The sequence below is a fragment of the Podarcis cretensis genome, assembly GCF_951804945.1.
Source record: "Podarcis cretensis genome assembly, chromosome: 10".
Lineage (NCBI taxonomy): Eukaryota > Metazoa > Chordata > Lepidosauria > Squamata > Lacertidae > Podarcis > Podarcis cretensis.
Window position 1 is genome coordinate 38,450,352 of NC_137179.1, and position 20,376 is coordinate 38,470,727.

A 20,376-nucleotide genomic window follows, 5' to 3' on the forward strand; every position below is an offset into this window, starting at 1 on the left:
GCTGGCAAAGGGGAGCAGGATAAACTCCTGGGAGATACTCCTAGAACATGGTAGGAATGCTGTTCTGTGAATCCCTCCCCCTCCCCCACTTTTGTGCCTTCACTTTACCTTCCCTATCGCCACCACCAAGCATTGGCATAAAGATGTTCTCATACTGGGAGGTGGGATGACAAGGCAACCAAGTTCTTCATGAAATCTGTGCTGGGATGCATGTGTATCTAGCTGCTGCAAGATTTAGGAATATTTAATGTTAGCCCCAGAAAGTACCTGCGATGCAGATGACCTTTTTTATTGAGTGTTCTGAATCTTGAAAATTGTTTCTATTTTGTTTTCAGGTGCTTCAAGATACTGAGCGCGAATGGTGAACCCAAAGTGTTCAGGCCAAGGGACCGTGATGATATTGTAAAAACGGTGATTGAGCCTATGGCCTCAGAGGGACTCAGAACCATATGTCTGGCATTCAGAGACTTCCCAGCTGGAGAACCTGAGCCAGAATGGGACAATGAAAATGACATTGTCACTGGGCTTACATGTATTGCTATTGTAGGCATTGAAGACCCTGTGAGGCCTGAGGTAGGCGGAAACTCTTCATTAAAGTGTGTTTTAGAATATTATTTGCTAAAGTAATAACTTAATGTTCTGCCAGTGTTTGGAAACAATGTCATACTTTAATTTGAAAACAAGTGTAAGCATAAAATAATTCATGAGGCCTAACATAACCAAATAAAGATAAATTCACATCTTCATTTTGATTGGCTTGAGTTCGGTCTTCAAGTCCCTTTTGTGAGTGTAAAGTAACTGCTGCAGATGGTGTCATTTTTAGGGAAACATATCACATCCTGAATTTGTGTGAGGTGAGGTAGATCCCTCTGCCTCTTTAAGAACATGTCTTTATCCATGCTCCAATGCAATAGGTGGTGGTGGAAATCAGCTACTTTAAAAAAACAACCCTAATTAAATACCCCAAATGAGAGAAATATTCAGTATAAACGGCATGTGCATTTAATCTAAAAGTTACTAGACATTTGCAGAATTTTTCCTGCCCTGCTGTTCAAGCTTAAGTCGTAGTTCTCTTAGATAGCAAGTGAACCCTCATAAGTAGTCTGCTGTGGTACAGCGTTTGATAACAAAACTTGTGTCAAATGTCTGAGAATTAGGCTTTGTCTCAAAATGGCAAGAAACATTTTATACATTAGTTAAACAGGAGAATTCAGTCCCAGTCTCTCAGCCTTAAAACCTTTCAAAGATGGGTCACCCAAATGTTTTTAGTAGTAAGTGCATTTAATAAGTTAACTGTAAGCTATAGAAGCTTGAGTGTTACAGGTGCCCACTTGTTGCCATTAACACCCAAATATACATGATTATATTTGGAATATATGCCTAATAACATGATGATACAAAATTATCTATGGAACTGTGTTAATCCATATTATTTCAACTGAAGGACAATTTGAGATTAAGTAAGCAGGAGATTGGAGGGCAGAGAGTTGTGGATAAATAATGCTTTAAGCATATCCATGTAGCAAAGCTTCTTCATAAACTATTCTTTTTTCAAAATAAATATTAGGTACCAGATGCAATAAAAAAATGCCAGCGTGCTGGTATAACTGTGCGTATGGTTACTGGTGATAATATCAACACTGCCCGTGCTATTGCTTTAAAATGTGGCATTTTGCATCCTGGTGAAGATTTCTTATGCCTAGAAGGCAAAGAATTCAACCGACGAATACGTAATGAAAAAGGAGAGGTAAGTTTGGTTAATATTATTCTCTTGAATTTTGGTTTTTGAAAGTTTGCTTAGTTATAAAGCTAATCTAAATTATCTTTGCAGATAGAACAAGAGAGAATAGACAAAATTTGGCCCAAGCTTCGTGTGCTTGCAAGGTCGTCCCCCACTGACAAACACACACTGGTAAAAGGTAAATAAGCATTCTCAAATAGAAGGGTTGGCTATAACTGATTGCTTTCTGATTGGGTGTTAACCAAAGTATTTTAGAAAAGACTTGTCCAACCATTTATTCAAGGACATCTATTCACTGACTGGATAAAGGTCTTTAGGATCAAGAGGCCATATCTCTTGTTAATACGGTTAATATTAGGTCAAGGCCAAACATCAGCTCATGATTTGTATTTTGATGGTAATTCATATATCTGTACTTCCATTTTAGGTATAATAGACAGCACAGTTTCAGAACAGAGGCAAGTTGTAGCGGTGACTGGTGATGGTACCAATGATGGTCCAGCATTGAAAAAAGCAGATGTTGGCTTTGCCATGGTAAGTTTAAACTGCTGTCTACTGATTTTGATAAGTGCTCCTTGCTGAGCTGTACTGCCAGTTTTCATTGTGATGAACATTTGGATTTATACCAAAGGTTGAATACATCTAACTTACACTCAGCAGTGGCAAGACCAAAACTGATTGCAGCTCCCTCGGCTTTCTGTTAACCCTATTCTGAAATAACCTTGAAGAGGGAAACTGCATAAACTTACAATGTCCATATACAGGATTACACATGTATGGAAAGTGAAACAGGACTGCAGTTGGGTTCCCATCTGTTCACTGTGTCAATTGGGATAGAAGCACAACTTGATTTTTCAGCATATTATGTTGCAGCTTTCTTGGTGAAGGATGGGATGTGGAGTAACTTATGTCTTTGAATTTAAAATCAAAAGTAGGAACCTGAAGCTATTAATGTGGAGATGGCACAATAAACCTATGTTTTGATAATAACAGCTAAAATAGCTGGGATTCTTAGTTTGTGTAAAGGCATATAAAGCCATCATTGAGCATTTGGGGGGGGGGGAGCTGTTCTGAACGGATAGTGGGGGAAGAAGAAGTGGAAAATGGAATGTGAAGAAAACCTCAGAGAGAAATTTTGCTGTCGCTGCTTGAGGTCAGATTGTATGAAACTCACTTTTGGCCATTTTTATCTGAAGCGTGCTGGGTCATGAGAAGTTAATGTGGTTCATGCTAAGCTGATACTACATTTGAGCATTTATTGCTGAGATCAGGTTTCTTCTGTTCCTTTTCCTTGTCATAGTGGAATTGTGCCACTGCAACTAAGATGAGTGTAGACTAGCTTATCTCTTTAGAATTTGGTGTAACTTACATGACGCTGAACCATGAATGCTTCTATGTGTGTGGTTTTTTTCTTTTGAGTCTGGTTCATTGATCATTCCAAGAAGTAGAAATGAATTGGTCTTGTTGCTCTTGTGGGAGGTGAAGCTTTAGATTCCCTCCATACCACTCACATATGTAGTAGCATTTTAAGGTCACACTTCCTTTTTTAGTTGAATAAAAGGAGGGGGGTAGCTATGTTGCTGTTATGAAACATGCTTTATACTACCAACAGTTTTTAACACTAGCAGCTTCTCAGATTTTGTGGATCATAATCATTTGACACAAGTAGCTGACTACTTTCCTTGTTGGAATGATACATAAGGGACCATGCCTAGATTCCAAAACCTATTGCTTTCCTCAGCTAGAACTTGTGGAATTTGCTTAATGTGAATGGAACATTCAGGAGCTGTGCTACTGTGCCACCTAGTGGCTTTGGAGGTTAACAAAAGAGGCTTTAGAGCATCAGGCTATTTTCATCTAAGCAAAAAATGTGCAAAATGTTGATAAAGGGCAAATGAAGCCAAAATGTGCCATACTTACATTGTGGGTTTATTGTACTGGAAGAGCTTTAACTAGCTTATGTGCCATGCTTATGTGCCATCAGTAATCATCCCTAGTGGGAGCATATGAAATTCACTTTCAAGATTTGTTGAGTCTATGCATTGCAGTTCTGTAGTGAGTATGTTAAACTAAGACTCATTGTAATCAGACATTATTCCGCATGTGCAAAGGATTGGATTGCATGTTTTATTAAGTCAGTTAATATTAGTGCCAACAACTCTCTATCTCCAGATAGAAACCCAAACTAATAATTGTTGCAATTGATTTTTATATACAAATGCTGACAGTGTCTAGCCTAAACAATTGGATATGACACAATAGATATTCTTCTTACCATTTGATATTATTTAAACTTGCTATCAAGATAGTGCATCATAATAATAGCTTTTGTACTGAAATATATGTTAAAAGAAAAGGATGAGACCACTGGAAGATGGTAATTTTTGGACCAGTGTTTTCAGGACTTGTGTATGCACTTTTTAACTGCAATGTGTATAGCTGGAATGCTGTTCATCATGTTTTGACTTTTTGGGGATTTCTCTTTCAGGGTATCGCTGGAACTGATGTAGCTAAAGAAGCTTCCGATATTATTCTCACAGATGACAACTTCACAAGCATTGTTAAAGCAGTTATGTGGGGCCGAAATGTGTATGACAGTATCTCCAAATTCCTTCAGTTCCAGCTTACTGTCAATGTAGTTGCAGTAATTGTTGCTTTCACAGGAGCATGTATTACACAAGTAGGTATTATGTGTTCATTTTCAACTAGTGAAAATGCACACTTTGTATAAACTGATATTAGCTTTTTAGAGTGAATTTACTAGATGTATTTTTAAAAGCACAGTACCAAACCTCAATGGAGAAAATATTTAACTGCTGCATGGCTTGTTGGTTTCTAGGATATTTGTGTTTATGTATTAGGAAATGTATCGTTTTTATAGGATTCTCCACTTAAAGCTGTTCAGATGTTATGGGTAAATCTCATAATGGACACACTGGCTTCGCTTGCCTTGGCAACGGAACCACCCACAGAAGCTCTCTTGCTGAGGAAGCCTTACGGTAGAAATAAACCTCTCATCTCGCGAACAATGATGAAGAATATTCTGGGCCATGCTTGCTATCAGCTTGTGGTTGTCTTTACACTCCTGTTTGCTGGTAAGAATTCTAGATTCCTAAGCTTTAACTTTTTAGAAGCTAAGTGCTTGCTTTGTGACTGCTTCTCAAATAGCTATTTCAGTCTTCAAATGAACTCTTCAGTATTTGATGTTTACATGGTAATGCCTTACATGAAAATCTAAATCAGCACGAGATACTGAGAGTGTTAATCTCCCCTTCACAGGTGAAAAAATATTTGACATTGATAGTGGACGGAATGCACCTCTTCACGCACCTCCTTCAGAGCACTATACTATTGTGTTTAATACATTTGTTATGATGCAGCTTTTTAATGAAATAAATGCCCGAAAAATCCACGGTGAAAGGAATGTATTTGAAGGAATTTTCAATAATGCTATATTCTGTACCATAGTTCTGGGCACATTTATTGTACAGGTGGGTTGGTTACTGAACTTACTTGATAAAGAACTTTTTACTTTTTGTTGCCAAAGTTTCTCTCTCTCTCTCTCTCTGTATATACAGTGGTGCCTCGCAAGATGAAAAGAATCCGTTCCGCGATTCTCTTCGTCTAGCGGTTTTTTCGTCTTGCGAAGCAAGCCCATTGATGGCTTAGCGGATTAGCACTATTAGCGGTTTAGCGGATAAGCGGCTTAGCAGCTTAGAAAAAGGGGGGGAGGGGAAAAAACCCCGCAGGAACTCGCAAGACATTTTCGTCTTGCGAAGCAAGCCCACAGGAAATTCGTTTTGCGAAGCACCTCCAAAACGGAAAACTCTTTTGTCTAGCGAGTTTTCCGTCTTGCGAGGCATTCGTCTTGCGGGGCACCACTGTATGTATATGTTAGGATACAGCATCCTTAGCAGGTCTACCATAGTATGTAATTCGGCTGACATCTTTAGAAATGCTTTAAATTTGGAGATAAAATACAGGTGACAGTTAAGGTCCTTATCTCTGCCCATTGTTCTGATGAATTCATAGATCCAACACGATCAGTTAAAACAATTTTGTTTGGAAATCTGATCTTTTCATATGTGACTTAAATCCAGCTTCTAATTTCACAATTAGATGGGTATTATATTTGCATGTTAGATAAGATTGAACTTTTGGCTCTGATCCTGTCCGCTGTCAACTAAAGCTAAGTGTATCCATCTAAGAATGTGGCAGAATTAGTAATTAGTGTTTTGGATACCTGCACTGGAGTGTTAAATATGTTTGTATGGTTCCAAAAAAAATGAATGACTCCTCCCAGAACTGCCCTGGTAACTGCCCCTTAAAATGCAAATAATGCACATTCATAGTTTGTATTGATTTTTTTACTTCATTGCATTTTTCCTCCACTCATCTTCCCAAACGAAGCCTGGGGCAATGTACATACAATCCAACATAATAAAATAAAATATTAAAGTATCAATATAAAACTATAATTAAACAATAACATTCCAGGAAGCAGAGATAAAAATATCACCCCATCACAGTTTCCCGGGGGCTTCACAAATCGTGACCTAGCTGTCTACTGAAAGATGCCAGTGGTGGCGACAAACAGTAGACCAGATGCATTGGCAGAAGCAAGCTTCTGGAGGGCACTAAAAATCCAACAGAAAAATAGCTCAGAGTTTTATTTTCGGAATAGACGGGTCAAATATTTGGCGCAGCATAGCCAGCACTGACTTTTAAAAATAAAGTTGTGATAATATTTGTGATTTTTCTTAACAGATCGTCATTGTGCAGTTTGGAGGAAAACCTTTCAGTTGTTCAGAGCTTACAGTAGAACAATGGCTCTGGTCAATTTTTCTAGGAATGGGCACACTTCTCTGGGGCCAGGTAAGAAGCAACAGCTTTTTGTGCAGTTCACTTGCTGGAATTATCAGTGCTTCTGTTTGGAAAAATGTGTGTGTGTGCATCCTACACTCCTCCTATAGCAAGTGTGGTTTTCCCACCTGTAAGCAACTTGCTCCATTTCTCCCACTTTGAAGTTTTGTAGGGAACTTAGGGAAAGGAAGAATTTGCTAGCAGTGTCACTCACCTGATGGTAAGACTTCTCTCCGTGGAATGGGGAGCAAGTTTTTGGCAATTCTGTCTTCCTCCCTGCAGCCCCCCTGACTCCCTAAACCTGCTGCAAAGGGCTGGGGTAACCCTCTGGAGCATATTTAGGAAGGACACAATGGGGTGCAAGTGGGGGAAATCACAAAAAATTGCTTCTGTCTCCATTCACCTGATGCAGGCCATGCTGTCAGCTGAGTGGCACAGTTAAATGCAGCCAGCAATCTCTTTTCCTGCTGCTGTGAGTTGTCAGTTATTAAGCTGCCTTGGCTGCATCTATTGCTGCTGTGCTTTCTACCTACTGTTTGCCATAGCCTCCTTTATCTCCCTGCACCCCAGTTAGTCACTGTCTGTTCTGCTTTGTTAGAAAAGAAGGTTTCAAGTAAATGTTGTGGTCGGTGGGTAGGAAATTTCAGTTGTTTATCTGGAATTCCCAGAATTCCTCAGCACAGCTTGTGTTATAATTAGCTTTGACAAGCCTGTTAACTTCTTTCTCATGATTGTAGTTGATATCAACAATTCCAACCAGCCACTTGAAATTCCTTAAAGAAGCTGGTCATGGAACCCAGAAGGAAGAGATTCCAGAAGAAGAGTTGGCAGAAGATGTAGAGGAGATTGATCATGCTGAAAGAGAACTGCGGCGTGGTCAGATATTGTGGTTTAGGGGTCTAAACAGGATACAAACTCAGGTATGGTCTTGGAACAGGTAGGAGATGGTTAGAGATGAGGGGGTTATAAATCTTCCCATTGTTTTTGGCATTGGTTGGGGGGTAGCTATAAATGGTGTGACTGAACTCTTTGCTATGTGGTCAAATGGTTGGCTCTTTAATCCCTCAAATTCCTTCTTTACTTCATCTCTAAATGCGCCTCTTGCTTCTTTACCTGCTCTATAAAAGTGCCTTTTTTCTTTACTTTTTATATGTTTTATAGATGGGATGCTCCTTTCTCTTGTTCTCTCTCTCTCTTGCTGAGCAAGCTGTCACAATCTCTGATTCCTTGCAGATGGATGTAGTGAATGCTTTCCAGAGTGGAACTTCTATTCAGGGGGCTCTAAGGCGGCAACCTTCCATCGCCAGCCAGCATCATGATGTAACAAATATTTCTACCCCTACACATGTAGTGTTTTCCTCTACTACTACTTCTACTACTACTACTGCTTCTACTACTGTGGGGTGTGAGTGCGTGTTCCTAAGTGCATGAAATTAACATTTCCTAATTCACACACCTAACGTTTCATTCTCTTCTTCAGTCCTTAAATTCATCGTTAAGACTTTTCATACTTTTTCTCACAAAATGGAGTCCTCGCAACCCTTTTTTTTCGTAGAGGGCTACAACACAGGTGGAACAGTTGCAACTATTGATTTACAATGAAAGCTGTGAGCCTGCACATATTGTGCCTTGATTCTTGCAGAGGGGAGTTTAAAAAATATTCGGGAAACCGTTATAAATATTTGAGTATATGCCTTCAAAAATGACTGTTTGCAGGAAGATATACAATACAGTTCATTTAAATGTTTAAAGCTGGCAAATGTAAGTAACTGGCTTTCATATCCTTGCTAAAGGGAAGTACAAAACTTCAATTACAACTTTAGTATAGCTAGCTTAGTTATATTGAAAGTAACAACTTTGATTTGCAAATCCAACTTTAAAAATCCATGTTGGGCATAACTCATGCATAAAATATTGAGGGTTCATCATTTTGTAAGAGTAAATTAAGTAATTTAATAATTATTATTAATATTATTTATACACCGCCCATCTGGCTAGGTTTCCCCAGCCACTCTGGGCAGCTTACAGCACATAAAAAATTGTAAAACATTAGACATGAAAAATTTCCTGATATAGGGTTACCTTCAGATATCTTCTAAAAGTCAGATAGTTGTTTATTTCCTTGACATCTTATGGGAGGGTGTTCCACAGGGCGGGTGCCACTACCAAGAAGGCCCTCTGCCTGGTTCCTGTAACCTTACTTCTCTCAGTGAGAGAACCACCAGAAGGCCCTCGGAGCTGGACCTCAGTGTCCAGGTTGAACGATGGGGGTGGAGACACTCCTTCAGTTATAGTGGGCCGAGGCCGTTTAGGGCTTTAAAGGTCCACACCAGCACTTTGAATTGTGCTTGGAAATGCACTGGGAGCCAATGTAGGTCTCTCAGGACCGGTGTTATATGGTCTCGGCCGCCGCTCTCTGTCACCAGTCTAGCTGCCGCATTCTTTCTTTTACATGGGATTTCCTTCAAAGTTGCAGGAGTTCAGTTACTTACTGAGACTTGAAACTAAATATTTTCATTAATTCAAAGTAGTTGTTTCAAGTCTGTTACTTATATCAGGTAATTTGATGCATTTTGCCCCCTAGGTTATCTTGGCAACTATTTGTAAACCTCAGTTTGGTTACTTCTTCAGCTTTCTTCTTCTTGTGCTTTTTTCACCCACAATATTGCCATTGTATGTGCTAACTGCCCTCTAAAATTAGTAATACTTTAAGATGGAAAGGACGTAACTTAGAACTTTAAATACTTGGGTCAGAATGCCTCAAGCATGTGTAAGCACAATCTCTAGCCAACTTTGAAAAATACTTGGAAATGGAAAAGTGGGTGTTCTCCCCCCCCCCCAATAAAAGTGCCTGGTGGGTTTTTTGTTTTCAAAATAACAAAGGTGCCTAACTACATTGACATTGACCTGAGAAATCTTTCTTAGAAATACTGCTTCTCATGAAGTATTTGAGTGGCATGAAAGAGGGATGATACCCATAGAAATGGAAAGGCCCCACAGGCTTGTTTGCAAACTCTTGTAGTAAGAGGAAGTTTTCTTTGTCTGCAGCTATTGTCTTGATGTTGTGAGATTTTTATGTTTTTGGATCCCGATCCAAGAGTTTTATGTGCTTGAATTCAAGTATGTTTCAAACATCAAACTTATAGAAATTACATGAAATATTTGGCTAACATCAGATATTTCAAAAATAAGTAGAAGTGGTATTTCCAATAGTGTCCATAATACTGAAAGTGTAGGGGTGAGCAATTATTTCTGTTGCTTCCTATTGATAGTTTGGTGACGATCTCTTTTCTGAGAATGGGGTGCCTTGTCTTTCCCAGTAGACCAGTCTAAATCAATTTGGCGGTCTTTTGGCCTCCACATGCTGCTTAGCCCTATATGAATACTGATACAGAAGTCCAGGAATAAAAATGCATGCAAACTCACATGTACACAACATGCTTGCTGCTGTTCGTGTATTGAAAGGTAATGCCTCTTTCCAATATAGATCTTTTAAAATGGTCTGCAGTTGACTTCTGCCTAGTTTGATGCATTAGCTCAATAATTTTTTTTTTCTTGGACTTACTTTTCTTCTGATAGCAAAAGAAACCTTGTCGTGTTGGAAATGCAGAATTTTGGTGCAACATAGGGGGTGGGCTGACTGGGTATGAGATTCTTCTATGAAAAGGCATATCACAAGATTAGAATATAAACATTGAAGAGGAAACTTGCACAAGTCCCTTCCCTGAAACAAACTGATAATGTGAATAGATCATGTAAACATTATTTTCGCATAAGTTGTCTGACACATTTTGACCTAGCATTTGGTTATAGCTAAGGAGGTGATGCTTCAAAAATCTATAATCCTACTTAAAAGAAGTTATGGGTTTTAAAAATTGCTTATGTTTAAAATAGAATCTTGCCCCTTGGTTCTATATGTATTCTGACTAAAGAATGTGTGTTCTGGCATTCCATGTAATGAGGATGTTTTCATAAATGTCAAAGTTACGTGCAGTACAAGTGAAAACACCAGTCATTTTATAACACAGATTCTCAGTTTTGCAAAGGTACTATTTGGAATAGGATCAGATGGTTTATTTTCATAGCAGAAAAGTTATAATATAAATGTCATAATGGGATTATGATTTAGAAGATAGCATTACATTCATAGCTGTTCACAGTATTAAACTTCATTTGACAAACTGAGATGTACAAATTCTTTTCGCTGTAGCCTTTTCACTGTAAAACAAAATGAGCTGCAAAAAATATTGGAGGTCTTTTATCACTGCCCTTTTCAGTTGTTTGGAAGACTGTTACACTATAGAGTTTACGAAGGTTAAAATCTGTGTTCATAAATCATGGACCAGCTGTTTCATATGTCTGGTGTCATTTGAATGTGACTGTAATGCTTGTGTGTGTGTATATATAACATGGTTGAAATACATGATGTGTGGGGGAACAAATAACTGCCTCTTACAGATAGTATTTTATAGTATTTATATTTGTATTTCTTCTTGATTCTGCAAACTGTGATACAAATGACTATGCAAGTGTTCTGTGTGGTATATACTCAAATATTTACATTTGTAAAGGTTTTTTTCCCCTTTCTTGATATTAGAAAGAATGTCAGCAATTTTGAAACTGCTTACTATTGACTTATACTTGGACACTCCATAAATCCAAGAGACACCATAATTCCCAGCATGATTGAAAAGTAACTTCCAAAATTCCTGCCATCTTTATGGTCTCAAAAGTCTAATGTTTTACTCATTTAAATTGGAGTAGATTTTTCAGATTGGCTTAATATATATATATTTTTATCGCTTAGACCATGTTTAATTTAAGTGCAGCATCAGTTCAGCTTTGTAGGGTTTTGCATTTTTTACAGGGCACTTGACATTTTTATTCCTACTGAAGCCTGGCAGTGCTCTCCTGAAATGCTCTTCCATTTTTATTTTTATTTTCACAGTCTATTGCAAGTTCCACTGCATTACATACAAATTCAGTTCACTCATGTCTAGCTGTCTGTGGATTCAAACCCATAAAAACCGTATTCCCTTTAGAGCAATCTGCTGTATACTGACATTTACGCTTTTCATCCTTGCAGATCCGAGTGGTGAATGCATTTCGTAGTTCCTTATATGAAGGATTAGAAAAACCTGAGACACGAAGTTCGATCCACAATTTTATGACGCATCCGGAGTTTAGCATAGAAGATTCTGAGACTCATATTCCCCTTATTGATGATACCGATGCTGAAGATGATGCTCCAACAAAACGAAACTCCACTCCTCTTCCACCCTCTCCCAACAAAAATAACAATGCGGTTGACAGTGGAATTCATCTTACAACAGACTTGAACAAGTCTGCTACCTCTTCATCCCCAGGGAGCCCACTACATAGTTTGGAAACATCACTCTGATTGTAAGCCGAATGTTAATACATTAGCTGCATTGTAAAGAAACAAATTGAAACTGGGTCTTCTCACTCACTGAGATGGGCAAGATGGTATTCTTGTCTTGGACTTCAACAAGAAGATATACTTGTACGAATGTAGATTTATTTTTTTAAAAAAAGCTTTCTGCCAGACTTGAGGGTGCTTTTTTGGGGGTGGGAGTAATAATGAACTCTGACAGATAAACAGTAACTTGGTTTAAGTGACCTGTGGATCATCAGCTGTACTTAAAAATGGCCCTTAAGAATGTCTTAGCGGAGCTTTCGTTTCTTGTTCCTTTTTGAGGAGAGGTCTGGAAAGGGCAAGGGAGCTCTGGATCACTGAATTGATGATGATTTTTCATTTCTGCTGTTGGCTGTTAATAATTTGGATTATTTATGTTTATAAATGATACAGATCTGTTTACAAGGTTTGTAGATACTTTTTTGTTCCTGTTCATAGATGGGAAGCTTCCTTATAAATGATGCAGAAAATATTAGTCCATCAAATACTGCTGTATTTTCAGGAAAGGGTGTTTCTATTGAAACTGTACTAAATTTTTGCCTGCAACTTACCTTGTTAAATATTGTAGATAAAATTGCTACTACTAATAGCCAAATAGGTAACACTAATGCTTTGTAAAAACAAAAAACAGGGGGGAAAACCATGAGCAGTGGTGTTCTGATGAAGTTATGGCCTCTGTCCTAATTAGTTTCTTAAACATTTACTACTTAATGGTTTTGAAGCAACTGTAAAAAATTTAAAAATTGAGAAACTTACTGAATAACTTCTGTTCAGAATTTAGTAGAGGATTGTTTAATGCAGGACAATGTGATGGAAGTTGCTTGAAATACTTTTGTTATCTCAGGCAAAATGGATTAAATCAAAATACATCAGAACCTTAGTCCTTTTTGTTTTTGTCTAAACACAGTAGCTTAGTGCTGTCTTGGTGAACTGTGAGTGAAGCTGTTTATTTTTTCTGATCTTTAGTATCTTTACAGCATGAGGGCTGCTGGCATTTGGAAAGTCATGAGTAGGTAGCATAAATGTTTTCTTTTTGTTTTGAAATTCATTTGTAAAAAAATAAATAAATCGGCCCTTTTGTTAAAATAAATATGCGGCAATGTTTTTTACAGGATTCAGCATCTTTACAAATTGTTGTTTTTTTTAATAGATTTTGGTGGCTTCATTGAGAATGAAGTTAATGGAAGTTTTTCAAAAAAAATACACTGGGTGATATCCATCAGTGTCAGTCTGCTTTTGCAAGTGAGTCTTGCTTGTGTGATAGGACTTGAAACTCTCCTCCCCCTGCATGCCCCCAGAATCTGCCCCATAGGGTTAGGGGTCCCAGTGGAGCAGCTTGAGGGGGCATGGGAGGTGGCTACAAGGGAAGGGGAAGTCCTGTCTCATGTTGACTGGTGCAGTGCTGAATATCACTCACTGTTCTCATTGGTGCAACAGATGAGATTTGCGAATCAGGCTGGATATGTTCTCAAGGCTTAAAGGTCTAAATATTGGCAGCAAAATGTGTTCTCCTATAAGGTTACCCATGACTACTTAAAAAAGGAAACCAGAATTCTTGGACATAAAGTCAGGTGGCAAGTATTGACTATCCTTATAAAGCAGTTTTTTGGGGGGCCAAAAATAGTACAGGTAGCAAGAAGCTGGAAAACGTACACTTGAGTCTCTGAAAGCTGGATTTTTCTAAAAGCAGTGTTTTGTAACAATCTGTTCCTCCTTTTGGGATTTCTTTTCTGCATCTAAAGCATTTTCTCCTCCTGCAAGTCTTGGATACTTTTTTTTCTTTTGCCAGTGAAGCCAAACAAAGAGGAGAAGAATAAATAACTCAGATAAGTAGTTTGATGAAAGTACTGCTGAGTGGGAAAGTGAAACAGGACCCTTGACAGTAGCTCTTTGTGTGTTCTGAGTCATGGCTGAAGGCGCCCAGGTTTCACTCTTCAAAGCGATCTGTTTTTAAATCCTTTTGTAAGAGCTGTGCCTTTCTCATAAGGGAACCTGGCATGCATCAGCTCTGATGGTAGGTGGTGTTTTGACCTAGTTGGAGGAGAGTAGTTCTGGGGAAGCTAACCTAACAAGGTAAAGAGAAGAGAACGCACCATATATGTAGTGTGCAGAATTAAACAACTCGAGAATGAAATGGCTACACTTAAGAGTGCTTGAGTTGACATCATACTGGGGAGGTAATGCCTGAATCAAATGCATATTGTTTCAGTTTTTCAATGAAATGATGTACAAATGTTCAAGTAAAATATTTAGGATTTTGGTATCGGACCAACTCTCTTCAGTGGGCATATATAGCCATCCTTAAGGTTTTGCACATTGTATCCCACTGTCAACCACTCATTCAAATTTTATGAATGGTTTCTCCTAGTCCCTTCTGGAAAATTCACTATATAGTCACACTACATTTGTACTTTTATGTAACAGCTATTCCAGAGGTTCCTTCTTGTAAGTGGAGAGGAAATACAGTTTGGGAAGGTGACAATCTTGTAACCAGGAGGAGAGTGTTCCTGCAACAGATATAGATAAGTGAAATTTAACTGTTGAGATTCAATGTAATAGTACTTGTTACATTTTTACCTTGCTATTTGAACACAATCCTGGGTTTTTTTCTGTCTGAATGGTAGTCATGATTGCGCCCTACTGTCCAAAAATCTACTGTGAATTATACATTTCAGACCTTTTTTTGAGGAACTGTAGACTTTGTGTACAAATTATCCATTTTTATCCTGTTGACCAACAGTACATTGAGTCTTATAGCAAGTGTAAGTGTAATCTGAAATTGGGACTACTTGTTCAATAACGTTACTACTGTGAAAGCAACATACCATAACATGTTAGTTATCAATCTATCGTTGCCGCTTTTCAACTGCTGAGCCCCACATTGCTTTCTCTGGTTGTAAGGCTTTTTTAGCTTGCTCAATGTAACTTAAATAAATAAATGTGCTGTTTATCTGTCTCTGGATGGGGACTGAAATTTTTGAAAGTATTTATTTTATTTGAAATATATAACTTTATTCTAAATAAGCAACCAGCTTTGCATCTGTTTCTTAGAGTTGTGTGTGATGTGTACTGTGTTATTTTTATAATATGGAAACTTGTACAGAATTTCTGTTTGCAGAAGTTTTTTAATGACTTATGAATGCTGACTAAATAATGGAGCCACATTCAGGCCCACCACGAGACAGGCAAAGAGGTTACTGGTGTACAAGCTTTCTTTTTTATCAAGTCTCTAGCTCTTCTACAAAGAAAGTTTACAAAGTAAGTAAGTACTTAGTGATTTCTGTGAGATGAACCAGCCTGGCTGCTGCTGCCTTTCAGTGTTTTAGCTTATGAGTGAAGTCAGAGCTATGACTAACAAGTGAGTTGTTTGGATAGGCAATAGGAGGATTCCTAGAGTCCTAAAGAGCTGCTGTTTTTCCTCTCCTTTACTGCATTTCTTCTGCTTCTGTCTCATACTCATAGTCCTCTGAATCTCTATAGTTGGCCATTCCTCCCCCCCCCCCCGCCCTTTTCAACCAGGATGCAGTTTTGCAGTGGTGAGTTCGTGAGACATCAGGTACTCACAATAAGTGATTTTCTGCAAATACTTCTGTGGCTGTTAAATAATCTCTACTCACCCAACGGAAAGTGCAAAATGTGAAAACTTTGCAAAGTTGCTTTGGCATATCTCCTACTTAGCCAAACCACCAGGCACTCACACACACTCATTTATTTTATCACATTTCTCCCAAAGCAGCCCAGAATTCACTGCATAGTTGATCCTACAGTACAATGGTACAGCATACATATTTTCACATAAATACGTTTCTGTGTTTCATGGGCTTATTTTCAGGTAAATGGGTACAGGATTGCAGCCTAGGCTTTGGTTTATGGTTGGCATCAGAGGTAAATTATTATGCCATTAACAGCTGTGTGGCAGGCCATAATTAAACAGGTTAAGCATTTACTAGTATGGAAATAGAATTGTGAGGAAAGTTTCACCTGTTCATATTCCGTCAAACATGACGGTACAGGAGTTACCACAGATTTATGTTTGGACTCTCCACTCCTCACAAAAGAAGACACAAATTTGCATCTCACGCACAGCGTATCCAAATTTTATGTAAATATTTTATTCTTTTGTGAGTGGGTCAGAGAACTCAATCCACATAATTTTAGACCCAGAAAATCTGGTGAAGCCTCCGATTCAGGTTTAGCACCAGAACTAATTGAACTCGGTGAAAGTTGTTGCACGTGTCTCATGCTTGAAAGGGTCAAATTGACATTCTAGGAACTTAGAACATAGGCAACTCATTTTTCCAGGTATGTCCCCATACAAAAATTCTTCTGCTGCACCATCATTGGAATAGAAATTAGAAGACTCCTCCAGCACAGGTGAGCTACATGGATATGGTTACAATATCCAGTTGCTCAGCAGACAAGCTGGATTTCTCCAGCTGAGTGTTTTATCTATTGTAAATATGTCATGCAATACTGTAAACATGCCATGCAAAATGAACTTATAGTGATATGACACCTGTGGGCTCCAGTAATGACTAATTTAGAGCACTGCTCCTTGGTTTTTCAGCAGAATTGTTTTCTGCAGCAGAATTGTTTTTCTTTGTGCATAAAGAGCAAAACTAATTGTGTACATTAATACTATAAGCTAGTTCCAATAGAAAAGGGTAAAACTCATGACAACTTTCACTCAGTTGTCTCTGCATTGACCTTCTCATTTGTGCTTTCTCCATAAGATAGATAATTTTTCCTCTTGTTCTTTTCTTGCAGTGTTTAGAAATTCTAGCACTTTTCATAGACAACTAGTCTTTGATTTAGGATAGGCTTCCTCAACCTCAGCCCTTCAGATGTTTTGAGACTACAATTCCCATTATCCCTGACCACTGGTCCTGTTAGCTAGGGATCATGGGAGTTGTAGGTCAAAAACATCGAGAGCCGAGGTTGTGGAAGCTTGATTTAGGATCATAACAGATAGAATTTATCTAAGTACCATTAATCCAGTTATAGTCCCACATAAGCTGCTTAATTTGTCATTGTCATTTGTCACTGCTTAAAAACAGCAATGTATTTTCTCTGAAACCACATTCTTGCTTTTTTGTAGTAGCTTAAGTAATTTGCAAATAAAACACTGCAGGCCACAATGCAGAGCATCACAGCTACAGACATACTCTGTTCGTCTGAATTACTCACACTTTGAAATCAAACTATCATAGAATCACAGAACAGTAGAGTTGAAAGGACCTGGTGGGATGATCTAGTCCAACCTTCTGCAATGTTGGAGGGTATGATTCTAAACTCTTGTAACCTTGGCTTAGTGTCTCTTCCTATATATCTGGGCCAGATGTGGGCAATGTCCCACAGTATTGGTTGAGGATGTATTTCATTTCTCCAAATAATGGTCTGATAGAATTTGGAAATATTTCAATTTTGCTGATGCACCACTTACCTTTTATTTATTATTTAAAAGCCTTTAAAAACATATTTCAAGAAGTACAACATAAAACAGTAAACAATATCTTCTTGATACAAAAAATACAATATAAAACCAGTAAAACATACATAAACATATACAGGCAAAAATTCAAACAAAAAAAAGAACCCAATCATATGGATCAGGAACAGCCTGGGTAAAAAGAGATATTTACAAGACATCTGAAGCAACTGGTAGTTGTTGCTTCACATATGGCAGAGGGAAGGTATCCCTAGTACAGGAACAACAGAAGGAAATGCCTGTTTTGGAGTCATTGTAGTATGATAGTTCACCACAAACAGAATTTCTTACAGGTGTATATGGGGGCAGGCAGTCTTGCAGGTAATCTTACATTCGTTGACTATATTGGTGTTTGCAGTTAGTCTATGCTTTTAAGGCCTCGGCTGATGGAATGATCCTTGTCTCCCGTGGCATCATATTCTAAAATCTCACAGATTTAGTTCCCTTAACATCAGTATGAGATACTCATTAGACCTGCCCATTGAACTTTAGACACCTAAACTATGTCTAAAACAGCAGTAAGTGTCGACCCCACTTATGGTATATAAATTAGTAACTAGTGCCTTGGTTCCAAAGAATTTCATTCACGGGCATTTCTGCTTCCTTCCCATGAGACATCTCATGCTTTCAATCTGCTTCTTCTAAGGATCAGGAAATCCCTTGTAATGGTGCATTGAGGGGGGTTGTCACTGAGAAGGACTGGGTGGAAATTGGTTGTATCTTACATTCGCCCATTAGCAGAAGTGATCCTTGCAGGAAGCGTAGGACACTTTATAACATAAGCCATTTTATCTACCAAACTCATTCTCAGAGTGTGAATCATTTTTACAGATAATTCATGCTCTAAACAAGGTGGCGGGGGAAGCAAAATGCTTGAGAAACTCTGAGGAGACCCCCAAAAAGCAAAACAAAACCCAAACAGTGCAATGAGGGTTAGGGTTAGAAATTCAATTTTGTTTGCATTTTAATGAGAAACTACCTAATTTGTACCTTCCGCACTAGGTTGTGAAGCCGTCCTTTGAAATTTGCATTTCTCTGATTTTTACAATGCAGTTCTACAGCCAAATAATGTCTGTGTCATTGCAGACTTTAGTGAAGGCAACGTACAGCATTTACAAGGTGAAATTGTTGCAGAAATGTGTTCTGAATTTTTGTGAAGATTTTTAAAAAAAGAAAATTCAGAAATTGCTGTGGAAATGTGAAGAACTGAATCTGAGGTGGGGGAAAATGAGAAACCGAGAGAAACCTAAATTGGCAGATTTGTCCATCCCTAATGAGGTCTGAGCATGCTGTGGCCATAGAATGCTGGCTATTGGAGGGGTGGCGGTGGAATGGAGTATCTTGGAAAGGAGCCTGTGTGGATGGAACCTTTAAACAGGAAAATACAACACTAGAAGACTTCCTTGCTGGACCCACTTGTATTTACTGTGAATCCTGTGTTTAGGGTCCAAATGAATTTGACCAATGAATGTTATTTTCACTTAGCATAGCCATTGCTTTTTTATTATTTTCAGTAGATATTATGCTTTCCCTTTAATAGTCCCTATTGAAACATGCTACTTCAGTTTTGTGTACTTTTGTTATCCAGAATTCTTAATTATTTGCCTTGGAATTTAATATATTTCATCAAACCGCCGTACTTGGCCATCATTAATCTTGTCTTTATAAGAAGATTCCAGCTAAGTGTGGGCAGGTGCATTTGCATTTCTGTTCAGGTAAAAACCATGTTTATTTTTATCTGGCTTTGCTAATAACCATTCTTCTCCAGCTCTTAGAATAATTTCACATCTTAGGCATATTCTTGTTTTGCAGAATCGTTCTGGTAATTTCAAAAAAAAAAATCAGTGGTTTACTTTGATGCTCCAGGTTATGTGTGTGATAGTCACCTATAAATTGGTCTCGCACAGCCATGAAATGACACAATACACTTAGATGGTGTAGCAACATCTAGTAACTTTACAGAAGCTTGAACCTGGTGGGTCGATGTTTGGACTTGTCAGCTAATTTTAAACATTTGTAGGCTAGACAGCTTTCAGATTTTAAGCAAAACTGGAAACATTCTGAGAGTGTGGGTGGTTTACTCCTCTTTGATCAGTGGCCAATAGTAGTTCATACCACCAACTGTGTTAAGGTGTTACATGCTCCACCTCCCCATTTCAAACCTGTCAGGGCAGGGACTTAATGTGAGCTTATGACCCACACTTCCTGGGAATTCCTTGTTCATGGGGAATAATTGTAATCCCTGATCCCCATCATAATTGGGGATCAGCGAGTTCCAGTGAGTTACCTGCACCTGTTGGCGTAGGCAGTGACTGGCCCAAGGTCACCCAGTGAGGATTCAAATCTTGGTTTCCCAGGTCATAGTCCAACACCTTAACCATTACGCCGCACTGGCTAAACCTAACTTCCACGAGTTTAAAAGCAATCATCCTCAGTGTTTATTGCCCTGTCAAAGTCAGGTTCAGTCATCTCTGTCCCTAGACACTGGAAAATATTGGCACCTGGCCTTAGGTTTCCTAGACATTGCCTACATTTGTGCTACAGAAACGGTGGCCAACATGGTGCCCTCCAGATGTTGTGAATTACAATCCCCATCAGTCCCAGCCTGCATGACCAATGCTTGGGAGTGACTGGAGTTGTAGCTCACAATTTCTGGAGGGCACCATGTTGGCGATTACTACTATTAATCTCCTCTGAACCAGATCAGTAGCACATACTTAGGAGCTACTCTCTGACAAGTTTGGGATCAGTTGGGATGTTTGGGTGTAGCAGGACAGGATGCACTCTGTTGTGCGCATGTGTTTGGGATTATTGAAGTGGGGGGGGGATGGGGAAATGTTGAATATT

At 38.6% G+C, this 20,376-nt stretch overlaps 1 protein-coding gene across 11 annotated transcripts in view; it reads left to right on the top strand.

The window, feature by feature from the left end:
* Nucleotides 1–14,997, top strand: part of ATP2B1 (ATPase plasma membrane Ca2+ transporting 1) — a 66,288-nt gene extending 51,291 nt beyond the window's left edge. For 8 of the 11 annotated variants that reach the window (XM_079993449.1, XM_079993450.1, XM_079993441.1 and 5 more), the window contains 11 exons: nucleotides 336–573; nucleotides 1,568–1,747; nucleotides 1,832–1,919; nucleotides 2,169–2,275; nucleotides 4,230–4,421; nucleotides 4,623–4,836; nucleotides 5,021–5,232; nucleotides 6,509–6,616; nucleotides 7,342–7,524; nucleotides 7,838–7,924; nucleotides 11,691–14,997. In XM_079993449.1, coding sequence (XP_079849575.1) covers nucleotides 336–573; nucleotides 1,568–1,747; nucleotides 1,832–1,919; nucleotides 2,169–2,275; nucleotides 4,230–4,421; nucleotides 4,623–4,836; nucleotides 5,021–5,232; nucleotides 6,509–6,616; nucleotides 7,342–7,524; nucleotides 7,838–7,924; nucleotides 11,691–12,005 — 1,924 coding nt within the window. In that variant the 3' untranslated portion in view covers nucleotides 12,006–14,997. Of the gene's footprint in view, nucleotides 1–335; nucleotides 574–1,567; nucleotides 1,748–1,831; nucleotides 1,920–2,168; nucleotides 2,276–4,229; nucleotides 4,422–4,622; nucleotides 4,837–5,020; nucleotides 5,233–6,508; nucleotides 6,617–7,341; nucleotides 7,525–7,837; nucleotides 8,010–11,690 lie in introns of all 11 variants that reach the window. The other 3 variants (XM_079993451.1, XM_079993443.1, XM_079993442.1) reach the window with 2 other exon arrangements.
* The last annotated feature ends 5,379 nt before the right edge of the window (nucleotides 14,998–20,376 follow it).